General features: G+C 61.1%; 1 protein-coding gene across 6 annotated transcripts in view; it reads right to left on the reverse strand.

Annotated features, from left to right (window-relative positions):
• Positions 1-6,814, reverse strand: part of BAIAP2 (BAR/IMD domain containing adaptor protein 2) — a 40,226-nt gene extending 33,412 nt beyond the window's left edge. For all 6 annotated transcript variants that reach the window (XM_068413034.1, XM_068413031.1, XM_068413036.1 and 3 more), the window contains exon 1: positions 6,708-6,814. In XM_068413034.1, coding sequence (XP_068269135.1) covers positions 6,708-6,779 — 72 coding nt within the window. In that variant the 5' untranslated portion in view covers positions 6,780-6,814. The remainder of the gene's footprint in view (positions 1-6,707) is intronic.
• Positions 6,815-14,566: the final 7,752 nt, after the last annotated feature.

Here is a 14,566-nt window from a genome sequence, read left to right on the forward strand (position 1 = left end):
TCCACCTGCCTATAAAGGCATAACAAGGGTGTCGGTGAGCACTGGCAGCCCTTCCTCCCTCGCTTTGAGGTCCTTATTCAAACCTGGGGGGAAGGAACAATGGGATCCCGAAGAAGGGCTCTTTGTTGGGCACAGCAGCTCCCGGCCCTGCCCTGCCAGGGCTATTCATTCCCGGCGCCGGCAGCATCTCGAGAACCAGACACCGACTCCCAGCCGAGCCGCGGGAGAGACAACACAATCTCCATTCTCTCCCTGCGAACCCAACCTCCGACCAAGCCCAGGAGCAGCCCCGGAGCTGGTCCCAAGCCCCCGCCCCACCTCGGGGACAGCCCCTCACCCTGCCCCGACAGCTCCCACCGAGGGTACTGCCAGAAAACGAGGTTTAACGCCTAGCTGTCCCCGAGCAGGGAGGCACCGGCGTTCCCCCGGGGCACGAGGGCTCTGCACCCCCCGACGCCGCGCTGCTGGCACCGTCCCATCCCGGGAAGGGAAGACGACAGACAGACACGGCGAATAAGCTGATTAAGCATCTGTCACCTCATCTGAAGCTGCCCAAACACTATAAAGCTCATTTTCTGCCTGAGGCGGTTTTATCCCCAGTTCCTGCTGCCTGGCCTTCGGAGAGCGTGACAGTTTAATTTTCTCCTGCGGGCGCACGTGGGCCAGGCTCAGCCAGCGCCTTCCCCCAGCTCCCAACAGCCATTTCCTCGTTTCAGCGAGCAGGACACCAGCTCGGAGGCCCGTGTCAAACACGCACCCAGGATGGGCATCGCCTGGGTGCTGGTATTTGTTGGCAGGAGAAACCCTTGTAATCCCCCCCCAACCCAGCCCGAGCAGCAACGCCCCAAAAGCCACCACCCCGCTGCTCTTGGGTCCATCCCACAGCCCCACACGCAGCCCTGCAAAGGGCAGAAGATGATTCCCAGAGATCTGACAGGCAAACACGAGGCTAACGAGGAAGTTCACCGCTAATTAAGGCTGCAGGTCAAGCTACGCAGCAACACAGCGTACGGGGAAGCTGCTCTGGGGCAGCGCAGAGCGGTTTGGTGAACAACAATCAGCCTGAAAGGAGAAAACGAACCTGTAGCAACAAGCCACGTAGCGAGTTGTTTTCCCTAATCGCAGGAGACAATTGCACAGGAGTTAATTAACACTGACGAGGATTGCTCCATCCTTCTCACATTGCGTTTAACTTCGGTCAAAAAAAAAATCCACCTGCGTTATCCCACGAAGCAGCTGGAGGCGTGAGAACAGTGCCCACGGCAGGGACACGGACACCGCCACGTCCCCGCTGCCCACGGCAGAGCCATGGCTCCAGCCTCCAGCACGCCGAAGCTCAGCCCGAGCAGTCAGAGCCTGAGTAACATTTACGCAGAAGAAACATTGGCAGAATTTCTGTGGGGAAGCGATTTTCCGGCACTTTGCTGGGCGAAGCGCAGCGAGTGTTTATGTACGTGGATGTATACGTGTATATACAAATAAAATGATTTTTGCAGCAGAGCTTATGTAAATACATCTCCCTGAAGCACGAAGCTTAGCAAATACCTGACGGGATGGGTTCTGCAGCCAAAGCATTGTCTGCAGGGCAGGAGCGCCGGCGGCCATCGGCCATCCCCATGGCACAGCACGGCACAGATGGCAGCAGCCCCGGGAGGGCAGCGCCATGCCCGGAGGGTTAAAGCAGCCGAGCTGCTCTGGATCTGCAGGTCTTGTGGGGACGGACGCACAGATTCACAGAAATCCCCTTCTAAAATTCACCACATCTTCCCCAAACTGGGGGGAACCACAGCACGGCTCAGCCCTGGCAGCTGCCAGCACCGGTCAGGGCAGGGTCCTGCTCCCCCCCGGCTGACATCAGCTGGGTTAAAGGGATAAATAATGAGGAAGGAGCCCCCAGAAAGGGTCCCGCTGACGGGCTGAAGGCAGGGAGGCAACTCTTTGCTGGCCAAATGAAATTCACAAAGCCTTAGGAGGAAGTTTGCTGAAATTGAGTGTTTTTAAAACATTGGAGACTCCAACAAAAACAGCCCAGCAGGACCAGGGCACTGGAAAAGGCTCTTCACAACAGAGGTGAAAATAGAGATTTTTTTTTTCAAGCTGCCTCCTCACCCCCAGGATGGGAAGGGCAGGTGACTCCCGAACTAACACACCTTCACCTCCCCCTGCAAGCAAGAAGCTGAGAAGCCACCAGCTGCTGAGGAGAAATGCTGAGAGCCAAACACATCGAGGGCACAGAAGATGCCCAAGGAGCAATCGCTTCGCACACCCGGGTCAGCCAGCGAGGGGCTGCGACTGCTCCCGTGATGCTGGCAGTGGCTGCACCCCCAGAGGTGCCCCCGTGGCTTGGGCAGGGTGTTCCTTGGCGCAGCCGGGTCTGCAGGATGCTACAGCAGAGCCCCTATTCAGCAAAATTTGGGTAGCGAAAGCAAATCTCGTTCTCCCTCAAATTTTGCTCCATCAGCACCACCCACAAGTTGTTTGCCTTCCGCACGCTGCCTGGGCAGAGTTTAGGAAAAACACAGACAAAAAAAACCTGGCAGCTAAAGGTTGAAAGGGCTTTGCTTTGTTCCACTGCTCTAAATTCCCTGGGTAATACCACTCAGCTCTCTGGGATTGGCACGGCTTTATTCAGCTGCCAAAAACGAAACTAATGCAAAGCACGAGGTCTCCAGGACAGAGTCCTGCCCAGTCAGGGGGAGAAGGGGCAACAGGAATTAAGGTCCCCATCTCTCCCCTCTGAGTGATCTCCACGCTGCAGCGAGGATCTGCCTGCTGCTCCAATGCCATAATAATCAGCCATAAGTAAAAGTTTAAGTCGTTCCCAAGAACAAGCTGGAAATGGAGCTGGTTCAGGTTGTATCAGGTTTCTCCTGCAGAGGAAAGACCTGCACGACACCTCCTTAAGGGCTTTTAAAAATAATTCAAAGCCAGGCTGCTCAGTTCTCCCCAGGTCCATCCCTGCAGCCTCCCAGGCAGCTCCTCCAACATTTTCCTAGCACCGTTCTTTGATGCCCCTACGCAGCAGCTCGGGCGATGGCTCCTTGCAAGACTGATGCTGCAGAGTGGCCTGGGCTCAGCCTGGCTCCCATGGCTTTCCTGGGTGGCTCGTGGGCGACAGCAGGACGTTAGGTGACCGTGACAAGTGCCATCAGAGGGGGCAGCACCGCGGGGCTCTCCCCTACCCCACAGTGACGCCGCAAAAGCGGCTCAGCTGGAAGGAAGTTTTGTTTCTAAATGGGTCAGCCCTGCTCCAGGAACACCTTCGTTATTTCTGTATTAATCTTTAATGCCCAAGCCAACCCCACCTCAGCACAGCCTGCCCTGCGCCAGCAGACCACGGCCCCGTACTCTGGGTCCTGCCCCAGAGCCAGATGGCTCAGCACAATCTTTACTGGAGAAAGAGCTCAGGAGCAAGGGAATCTGAAAAAAAAAACAGGGTCCACACCTAAAGTCATTTAATTTTTACCAGCTCTCGTGTCAGAGGGTGAAGGGACCCAAGTTTCAGGGTTAGAGTTCTGAACATCTTTGTCATCTGGGTCTGGGCCAGCATGGGGACCTGCACAGACCCCTCCGCACGCTGGCTCACAGCAATGCTGGGGATCACCTCATCAGGACCCACCAGCAGTCACCTCTGCAAGGCAGACCCGTCCCGCAGCCCCCGGGGCTGGGATCCCCGCTGCCGAGCCAGGACGGTCACCCAGCCCCAGCCCCTTCCCCGCAGACATCGCCCCAAGGGGCTCGACTCGGCCAAGGGCTTCAGCTCCCAGAGCTCGGCTCAGATGCGGGAGCCAGAGCAGAGCCCACTGCGCTGCGGCTGGACCAGCACAAAACGGCCTCGGCCGCAGAGCCAAGACACCTACAAAGATGCAACTCTGCAAAATCGCATTGCCCTGTAAAACCCCTCCACTGCCCAACACGCCGAGCCACCCACCGCTCCCCTTCTGATTCACCTGAGCGAGAATCGCTCCCCTTCCCTCTGGACCTGGAGATAACGAGGCTGTTACACTGGTAGTTACATTTATTACGGCTGATGTGTAGCAAATGACTATCAGGAATGATGCCTGCATTCGTGCAAGACAACTAGGCTTTGAGTTTGGGGTGTTTTTAAGCAAACACCTCTTCAAACACAGAGCTATCCATGCACCATTGCAAAACGATCTTCCACACGAAGACACAGCTTTGAAATGAAATGGAGGTTGGTCTGTAAACGGCAATAATCTGATCTGTCACAAATGAGACAGATTTGTCTCCGGGAGAAGGAAGAGTTGCCAGTCCCTCCTTGCTGCAAATCCACAACCCTGCGCGAGGGACGAGCAGCCTGAGAGCTGCCGCCCCTGCGCCCCCAGCCCCAGAGCTCCCACCCCCCCGTGCCCGCGGCAGCTGCGCCGCCACGCCGGGGTCCGCGCCACTGAATCAGCCCCGGGGAAGGTGGGATTACGTTGGTGGAAGGTGCCAGCAGCCTCCGTCTCCCTCTGTAATTACTCCACGCGTGTGTGGGCAGCTGCCTGCAGTGGCAGCGGGGCGAGGGGGCGGCTGGCAGCTCCTCCACCGTCTCATTAGCACAGTCACTCCGAGGGCGAGCGGCTGCTTCTGGGAAAGGATCACAATGGGCTTCCCGAGCAGAACGCCCTGGGAAAGCCTGCGCGGGAGAGGGTGCCTGGCACGGGGAGCCACCGCCAAGCTGCCTGCTCCTGCTCCAGACCTCGCGGGGAACCGGCTCGATCCCCTCGTCCGGCTGCTGCCGAAGCCCTGGTGAGATGCCAGCAGCGGCTGAAAGTGAGGAGGTCAGGGCCAAACCTCCCCCAGCATCGTCCCCCTTCCTTGGGGTTGTCCCCTCCTGCCCACAGCGGTGTTCAGGCCACTGCACACGCCAGAAAAGCATGGAATAAAAACCCACTTGGGCAGTGGGGATGTAAAGCACTGGGGGTGGTTTTAGACTGGGAAACTCCAAAGCTTATGGAGCTCCAGAGAGTCCTCACAGTCCCTGAGCCTCCAGCCCTCGTGTTGGGCTCCAGGAGGTTGCACAAGCCCTCAAAGAAACAGGCAAACACCAGGTTCCTGCACACACCCCGTGCCACACATCTCCAGACGCCAAGAAAAGCATCGTTGCCTTCAGAGGAGAAAAGGCTCCTCGCTCACTGCAGGAACACAAATGGAGTCAGGACAGTCCTCCTCCAGCGCAGAGACGCTGATGTTGGGTAAAACCAGGAGATCTGCTGCCAGCTCCATGTCCTCAATCCCTACACCCCGGTCACTAAAATATCAAGAAATTAAAGCGTTCGCTAACTGGCAGTCAGACCTTTGGACTCCTCTCGAGTCCATCGTTGGCTCTCAGGGCCAAGAGGCCCCCGTGCACCCTCTGCACTTCAGCCAGGCTTCGATGGAGACGGCGCTGCCGCCTGCTCCGGGCCAAGGGTGCTCTGCTCGGGTCGGCCCACGGCTCCTGCAGTGCAGGAACGCTGACACTGACGGTCAGAGGCGAGGGAAGAGCCCAGCCTGCGTTCACCCCTCGTCCCTCGAGGGAACGAGCATCTCTGAAGCGCAGCGGCCGCGATGGCCCACGAGCCGCCCCGCACGCTCCTTGCACGGCTGCGCGCGGGCGCCCGGGGAAACGGTGACCTGCTCCACAAACCTGCTGTTAGCACAGTTCTTCGAGGACAACACACCTCAAACAACCAAGTCACCAGCTGAAACTGTTCCCAGCAACAGTCCCCAGACCAACCACGCCGTCGCTCGGTCTTGGCTCCGGCAGCGCTCGCCCTGTTTGCCCAGGCAGCTCCCGGGGCCGAGCCGTGCTGGTACACAAACACACGGGGACGTGGCCACGTTAACACCCCGCGGTGCCAGGCTCTGCCCTCCAGCACTGCCCACGTCCAAGAGCATGGCAGAGAGCCTGGGGGCACCAGCTGCCCTGAGAGGGCGGCGGGCAGTCCCAGGGACCCCAGCCCCAGCTAAAAGCCATAGCCACAAAGCTCCACTCACAGCCCTGCTGCACACTCAGAGTAGCCAAGGTGCTGGGTGCCATCAGCTCCACCCGACCAGCTGTTACACCCCAAGATCCCAAACCCAAGAACTTCACCACCTTGGTATTTTTTTGTACTAAATTTCCCTATCAGAGGTTTGTTTTTTTTTTTTTTCCTGCTTAATGCTCCCAGGTAACTCAATCCAACCACTTAAAACGCAGGAAATCAGGCAAGCTTTCCAGTTTAACAAATGACATCCTGCACTACACGTTAGGCTAGAAAGGTTTTATTACATTCGGTCACAGGACCCAGCCGAGCAGAAACCACCCCCTGCACGAGGAAAATTAAAGCACATAAATTATTCCCTTTTTTTTTCTCATGACACCGGGAGCAAAGCAGAAAGAAAAAAAAAAAATCGAGACATTCACAAACTCCAACTATACCCGAGCCGGGGAAAAGGCTCCGATCGCTTTGAATTGCGGCAGGGAAGCGAGCGACGGCCCCGGAGCTGCCGGGGTGAGGCGGGGACAGCGCAGCCCACCCGTGGGACGGGGCAGGTTCCCACCCGTGGGACGGGGCTGGGGGGCTCGGGGGGCCCGGGGCTGCTCCCGGCTCCGCGGCCCCGCAGCCGCTCCCGGAGCTCCGGCAGCCCGAGCGCATCCCCCGGGAGGGAGCGGGGGCGGGCGGAGGGTGGGGAAGGGGGGATTTGGGGGGAAAAAAACATGGAAATAGAAGAAATATCACCTTGTAGACATTCTCGGTGAGGCGGTGCACCTCCTCGGAGCGGGACATGCCGGGCGGGCCGGGCAGCACCATGGGCGGCGGCGCGGGGGCGCGGAGCGGTGCGGGGCCGGCGGCGGGTGCGGGAGCAGCGCGGAGCTGCGGCCGCGCCGCCTTTTATGGGCTCCCGGCGGCGCCCCCGCCCCGGCCCGCCCCGAGGGGAGGAGCCGAGCCGAGCCGGGCCGGGCCGGGCCGGGCTGGGCTGGGCTGGGCTGCGCCGGGCTCCGCGCCCCGGCCGGGGACGGCGGGGCAGGGCGGGGGGAGCAGCACCGGAGCGCGGCGGGGGCCGGGGGGGCAGGAGGGACCCACCGTGCTGTGCCCCCGCCTGTAACCCGCCTCCTGTACCCCGCGGTGCCCCATCCCGTACCCCAGCCCCATCCCATCCCCATCCCATATCCCATCCCATCCCCATCCCATATCCCATTCCATTCCCCATCCCATCCCATACCCCATTCCCCATCCAATACCCTTTCCCCATCCCATTCCCCTTCCCATCCCCATCCCATTCCCCATTCTATACTGCTCCCATACCCCATTCCCCATCCCATACCCCTTCCCCATCCCATACCCCATCCCATAGCCCATTCCCCATCCCATACCCCATCCTATACCTCATTCCTCATCCCATACCCCCTTCCCTCTCCCGTACCCCATCCCATTCCCCATCCCATACCCCATTCCCCATCCCATACCCCCACTATGCCCCATAACCTCTCCTACACCCCCTGCTACACCCCACACTATAGCCCATGATACTCCATACTATACCCCTACTTCACCCCATCCTATATCTCTGGCTGTGCCCCACATCCCTGCGACACCTCACACCATGTCCCACACCCCCTGCTGCACCCCCCAGCCTCACTGTACCCCCCATGTCTCACGGTGTGTGTCCTCAGCCTGGAGCAGGGCTCGGCCCAGGGGACACCAGCCCACCCCTGCCTGCCCCTCGCTGTCCCCACGCTGTCCCACCGCCGGGACAGCCAGGCTCACACCTCATCACCCCACAAACACCAGGGTTCCCCTGCGAGGCCCTTGCCAGCCCTCCTGGCCATGAGGACCCCGCAGGACAGCGAAGCTATGGATCCCCGTCCTGCCCATCCCTCGGGCCAGCAGCAGCAACTTTGCCCAGGTCCTGAGGGACATGAGGAGGCCCTGGAGCCAGCACCCAGGTTTCACCAGCCTCCCCACCATGGCTGCTGCTCGGCCCAAGCCTTCCTCTCCTTCTCCCTCCTCTCTGCCGCAAGAAGCAGTGAAACAGTTAAGCAGCCGAGTGTGTTTTTCTCCTTTGTCTCCTCCATCAATTCCAAGAACAAGGAGCCCAAGTGCTCCAGACAGTCGATACCTTGGCCCCGACCCCCCGTCTCTGTGCCCCTCGCTGCCTCCCGCTCTCCGTACCAGCCCCGGCGAGGAGCAGGGAAGGCACCGAAGGCGACCGCTCACTCTGGCCACATTTGGGTCCCATTTCAGCTTCTACCCCCTCAGAGTTTCACACTCCAAAGGACAGGGAAGAATTCACAGCCCCTGAGAAGGGTTTTTCTCATTTTTCTGGAGCAGCATTTTAGCCCTTTCCCACAAGGGCTGAGAAAGAGCAGCAGTGGGATGTAACCTCAGGGGGGACGTGGGACCAAGGCTGCCACAGGAGATGTGCCCAGGAGGGATGCCCGGCTGTGCCGACGCAGGGACCCCGTGGTGCCCCTGCCCCACTCGAGCCCACGCGGGGCTGTGGGTGGCCCTGGCAGGATGCCACTCCCCTGGCCGGGCACTGGCCCCTCGCTGGCCTTCCAGTGCAGCGAAGGATTTTGGACAGAGTGTCCGGGCAGAGAGTGCCTCTACCCGCATCTCCATCACCTTATTTTTAGTTATGTTATGTAAGTTCTTCGCTACGTCAGGGATGTGGGGGGTTCTTGCATCTAATTCCAGTGTGACAGCGCAGCGATTCAAACAAGCTGTTCTTCTGGCGAAGAAGATAAAAGGATTTGTAATTTCTCATAAGAAAAAGAGGCCTTTTGGGACGACCCTCAGAGAATCTCTCGCATCTAGGCCTGCTGGCAGACAGCCGCTCCACTTTCTTCCCATCCTCTGCTTCTCCTTATAGCCCCAGGAAATCTGAGGACTGAAAACCTTTCTCCCTCGTACCCAAAAGTACTCACTCACTTTCTTATCCTCACATTAAGAGGCAGATTTAGCAAATTAGTGTTGCCCCGGCACCTCCCGTGTCACAAATTCTTCATTGGCAACAGCTGCCCAGGGCTTGTCCGTGCTGCCTGTGCTGCTAATGCTGCCTGTACTGCCCACGCTGCCCACGCTGCCCATGCTGCCCGTGCCCCATGGGGCTGTGCCAGAGCCCAGGGCAGAGCTGCCACCCCGCAGCTGCCCGGAGCACCCTGGGAATTCGTAGCAAGAAAAACCAGCCCTTGCCTCGTGCCGTAACACTTGCTTTGATTGCTTTTGGGGTTTTTTTTGTTGTTGTTGTTGTTGCTAGCTGTCTTTTTGTCAGGGTGATTCACTCCCCGGGGCTCGGCGGCAGCTGGAGCGTGCCCAGGGTAACCATGGTGCCAGGGGCCCTCGCAGGTTACCGAAATCCCTGGTAGAGGCAGAGCCCTTCCACCGCGGGGCTGCGCCAGAGGAGCAAAACCCAGTGGGTGCAGTGTGGGAAACTGGCCACTCCAGACCAGTGGGGCAAACACCTGACGCCCAGCCAGCCCTGGGGCTGGCACCTGTCCCTGTCCCCAGCACAATCCCCCTCCGTTGGCAAACCCAGGGTCTCTCCCCGGGTGCCGGCACATCGGCTCACAGGCGGCACCGGCCACCTCCAGCCCCGGGTGGAGCGAAGTTGCTGTGGCAACACCAGTTTATGTAATCCACCCCGCTCGGCTGCAGGTGTGGGGAGGAAATTGTGCTATTTTTTTCACAGTTTCATTAGGTTCCTTTTTAATTACGAGCGTGGTGTCACAGCAGCTCTCCTGGTTGGGTCACATGCCCCATGCAGGGACCGAGCGCAGTGCCGGGGCAGCGATGGGTGAGAGCAGCGATGGGTGAGGGCAGCGGCTGCACGGGATGGGCCGCAGTGAGGTGGGAGCACCCTCACACCTCCCCGTGCAACCCACGGGTGCGGTGGCTGCCCTGGGAGGGAGGGAGGTGGCTGCAGGGCGGCATAGCTGCCTTGGGAGGGGAAAACAACGCTGCACGGGGTCACCGGGAGCTGCCGCATCCTCAGCGCCTTACAAAAGCCTCGTGTGACACGGGAGAGAGGGGGAAAAACCAACCTGTGGGTTAGAATCCATCCTAACTTTAAGGATGACGTGACACTGGCTGATACAGAGAGGAGGAAACAGGGGTGTGACCTCCCGCTGTCCTCCCGCATCTCTGCCGAGAGCCACAGCTCGGGCGCAGGGTCGGGAACGGCTCCGGGCGGTCTCTGCTCGCTCCTCGGCACCTCAAGGGGGCTGGATGGTGTCAGCGTAGGAGAGACACGGAGCAGGGAACGGGGCACCTTTGCAGAAGCTGCCTCCACCTGTAACTGACCTGCTGGTCCCCGTGGCAGGGGCAGAGGCTGCCCCGCTCCCCGCACACCCAACTCAGGCTGGCGGCACCCGCTGCCCTTCGGTCCCTCTTCCTCCTCCTTGATACGCACTGAAAGAAGAGGCTAAACCCCCCCTCCCCTCCAGAGACCCCTACGACCAGCCCAGCTCAGGGCACGCTCGTACCTGCCAGTGTCAGCTTGGTAATGAGATTTCCAGGAAATTTCCGCGCTTTCTGCCCCAGGGCTTCCCCACCAGAGCCCCATCACGCTGCCGCACCAGCCGCTCTGAGCCCTCCCCGTGCTGCGCTGGAGTTATTTATTTCTAGAGTAATTTAAATGTGTTTTTTCTGACATCTGGGGGTCTCTGGGGAATCAGCCCAAGAGGTTTCAGTAAAACCAACCCAGCCACAAGCACAGGACGGGCTTTTCCCCATCCACCTCGCTGGGCTCGGACTCCGGCCTCCCTGGCTCGCTGCCGGGCGGGTGGGGGGTCCCTCCTCAACGCTGGGCTGTCCCCCGCTTGCTTTTGAGCACCTCCCCTGCTCCCACATCCCCCGAGGGATGCACAAGGCAGCGTTTTGTTGGTTGGTGTCTGGGATGCTCCTGCTGCCCCGGTCGAAGCCGGAGCCTGTCTGGGTCCAATAAAGCCCCTGGCACCTCCCCAGCTCCCACCTCCTCCTGCCTGGGGGGGACACGGGGACCTGCTGGTGTGTCCCCTGCAGACCCCCTGCGGTGCAGGGCACGGGCAGAGCCAGGGCGCTTGGCCGGGCTGATGTGGGCCAAGAGGGCGGCATGGAGGAGCCTGGGCTCCCCGGGAGGCTCCCGGGGCGAGCGGGCGCAGGGAGGAGCTGAGTGATGGAGGAAACAGGGAGTGGGTGGGAGAACAAAGCACTGCGGCTGCAGGGAGCTGTGGTGGGGCCTGGGAAGATGGAGGCACTGAGTGGGATGGGGGAGGCAGCCACTGCTGGAGGAGGGGAAGGGCAGCAGGCAGGGGAGCGGGGCTGGGTGTGCTGGAGCAGCCCCAAAACACGCCGGGGTCGGCGGTTCCCCCCAGCTCCCAGGCTGCTGGGCAGCCCAGAGCCCCTCGTGCTGCTCCTCTGCCCCAGCTCCTGCCTTCGGGAGCGTGTAACGCTGAACCACAGAGAGCTGAGGAGCTCTCGGGACACTTCTGAGCAACAGGAATAGTTTATGTGATTTGTATAACTGGCGTGATGGGATTTTGTGTCACGTTGCTGAACCCAGGGAAGCGTACGGGGCAGTCCTGCCCAGTGTCACCTCTTCCTTCCCGTTGAGCCAACACGGCTCTGGGCTGGTGCGAGACCCCGGCCCCACAGCACCCATGGTCACCTTTGCTTGTCACAGCCCAACCAGCTCCCAGGCTGCAGCACAAACGCTGCTTCTCAGGGTTGAAGCACACAACACCGAGTCCCCGGTCCCACGGGCACCCAGCTCCCCGCACGGCACCGCCAGCCTGTCTGCACGGTGGGCTCACGCAGGAGCATCATCTCCTCACTCAGAGGCACAGGCACAGCCCTGGCACTGCGCTCCACTCGTTTCCTCCTCTTGCTAATTAATCGTGCACTGTGGGGCTGTGGCTCGTTCCAGCCCCGGTTCAGCCCTCCCGCACAGCCCGGCTGGGAGCCCGTGCCAAGAGCAGCCGGTGCCGCAGCCGGGTGACCACCAAGGGCTGGGGAACCACCTGCTGCGGGGACACCCAGCGCGTGTCCACGGCTTCTCCTACGACTTGAGGAGCCACATTCCACCGCAGGGCAGGGAAACCAGCCCAGTTTGGGGGAAACAGCCAAGGAGGGTGACCCGGAGGCAAGCGCCCTTTCCCAGAGCTCCTTCCACCTCAGACACCACCCTGGCAGTGGGTCTGGCTTCCCCAGAAGGTGACATTATGGCTCTCCTACGTCAGAGCAGCCACCACTGAAGCGTTCCAACCGCTGCCAAGCACCACCGTTCACCGAGAGCTCCCAGCCAGCGCTGGGCGCCACCAAAGGTCGCGATCCCCAGCCCGGCAGCACGGCTCTAACAAACCTGCTTTGTTCCCATCACTGCCCTAATTAGGAAATTATGCTGATTTTTTTTTTTTCCCCTCACAGATGAACTATCAAAACTCAGGCTTGCTCCCTGCCAAAGCCTCTGCCATCGCTCTGCCGGTGACTCAGCGTGACACCAGGCCACTCACAAGAGGTGAACTGGGAAAAGGAAGGAGCCAGCAGCCGATGCCCCGCGGTGCCAAGCGCGCAGCCGGGGCGGGGGGGTGGCATTGAGAGGCTTTGGGTGCAAACCACAACCCCCCTGAGCGCGGGCAGCACCCTGCCCTCGGGCTCGTCCCCCTGCGAGGGCAGGGCGAGCTTGGGGAGGCAGAGTGATGAAGAGGGGGAGAAGCAAAATGGAAGACCCCCCCACACACTCCGAAGCAGTGCCTGGGCATGGCTCCGCGTTTGCCAAGGAGGGTGGAGGAGAAAGGACCCACGAGGTTGTTCCCAGCAGGGTGGGAGCTGAGCGGAGCTGCTGCGGGCACCGGGAGGGGCTGTGGGGTGGCTCTGCCCCGGGGCTGCAGACCCCAGGGGACTGTGCCACCTCGTGCCCCCTGTGTGCAGCACCCCAGCCACAGCTCCAAGCTCCCTGGTGCCAAAAAACAACTGGACCAGCACCAAACACGCCGTTCGGGGTGTGCAGCCACATCGGGGTGCAGCTGTGTCAGGGTGGTGCAGCCGTGTCGGGGTGCAGCCGTGTCACCCGGCGCAGGAAGCCCCCTCGCTCCCCCCCAGCCCGCGCCGCCATCCAGCCGCGTTGGCATAGAAACTGCCACGGCGCTGCCACCGCGTTACACAATTAATTCAATTATCACCGAGCGAAAGGGGCCGCTGACATTTAACCAAGAGGGGGGAGAAGCTCCCAGGCTGCCGGGGCGGCAACAAGGCCTCTGCCCCAAAGCACCTTCGAGACGAGTCCCGGGGTGGGCTGCGGAGCGAGGGACAAAGCCCCGGCGAGCGCCAGCGCGGCGGCTCCGCTGCCTCCCGGACACACGGAACAAGAGTCTATTTAAAGGCGCTGCCGCTTGCATAACGCTGGCAGCGATCCCCGCTCCCCCCAGCCCCACATCTCCTCCCCAGGGGACAGGGACCTTCCCCCAGCCGCTGCCTCCCTCACTGGGTGATGCTCCTGCATCCCCACCCAAGTCACGTCCAACGCCGCCGCGGCTGGATCCAGCACCGAGCCGGCAAACGCCACGGGGATGCTGGCAGCCACCTCGGGAGAAGCGACAAATCGCCTGCTCCTGTGAACGTGGAGGGATTGAAATCCACTGTCACCTTCGCACACGCCGTGTCTGCGAGGGGCAGGTTTGCTGTGGCATCTGTCCGGTGGCCCGAACCTCCCCGGTGCCTCCGGCACGGAGCCAGGGCTGTGCCAGGGCCAGGGGCACTGGGGAGGGCTCCGAGCGCTGCGTGGGGGCGGCAGGGGCAGCAGCGTGAGGCTGCTCGTGTTCCCCAGGGTTTAATTAGCGATGAGCAATGCTGCCTCAGTGACTTTCTTCGAGGGAGGACACTCCTCTATTCAACTAAACATCTGGCCAACTAAAACACAGCTGGAAGAGCTCCATGCTCAGCTCACACTGCAGGGTGCCGGCGCCCACCCCGCTGCCACGGCCGAGTGGGTACAGGGAGTGTTAATTAAACAGCGTTAAACATGGCCCAGCTGCTTTCCCAGGGCCTCGGGCACCCCCAGCACCTCCTCAGGGAGGGACAGGACCTGGGGGCTGCACCACTGCCAAGGGTCTGGCCGGCCCAGGCAGGAGAGACCCGGTGGCATCCCGCTGCTTTCATCAGCAGATGAGACGTAAATCCAAACTAACGAGTAACTACCTGGTGTAACGGTGCCCTCAGCCCTGTGCCCGCGTGAAACACGCAGGGGTCACACATGGCCGGTCCTGCGCTGGCTGCTTGGGGGGCTGGACAGACCCCAGCCCAGGCCAGGCCAGTGTGGTCGCTGCTGTGACCCGGCCAGAGCCACCCGCTCCCGGCGAGGCCAGCGTCCAGGCGCAGGCTGCTCAGCGCTCGGTTTGCCAACAGCTCCAGGGTAATCGCGGCAAAAATCCCCACACAGTTCAGCTTCACTGCAAGGCCCAGGGCAGGAAGGCTGCCTGCCCAAACAGCCCGCCCTGCTCCTCGGCTCCAGCCCCTTCCTCCTGCCTGCCAGGAGAGCCCTTTTCCCCTGGAAGCTGTTTCTCTGGGGAGCCCTGAGGGTTCCTGCCCTGCTCCTGGTGACAAGGGACAGGCAGGGGCTG

The sequence above is a fragment of the Nyctibius grandis genome, chromosome 15 (assembly GCF_013368605.1).
Source record: "Nyctibius grandis isolate bNycGra1 chromosome 15, bNycGra1.pri, whole genome shotgun sequence".
In the NCBI taxonomy this organism is placed as follows: Eukaryota; Metazoa; Chordata; class Aves; order Nyctibiiformes; family Nyctibiidae; genus Nyctibius; species Nyctibius grandis.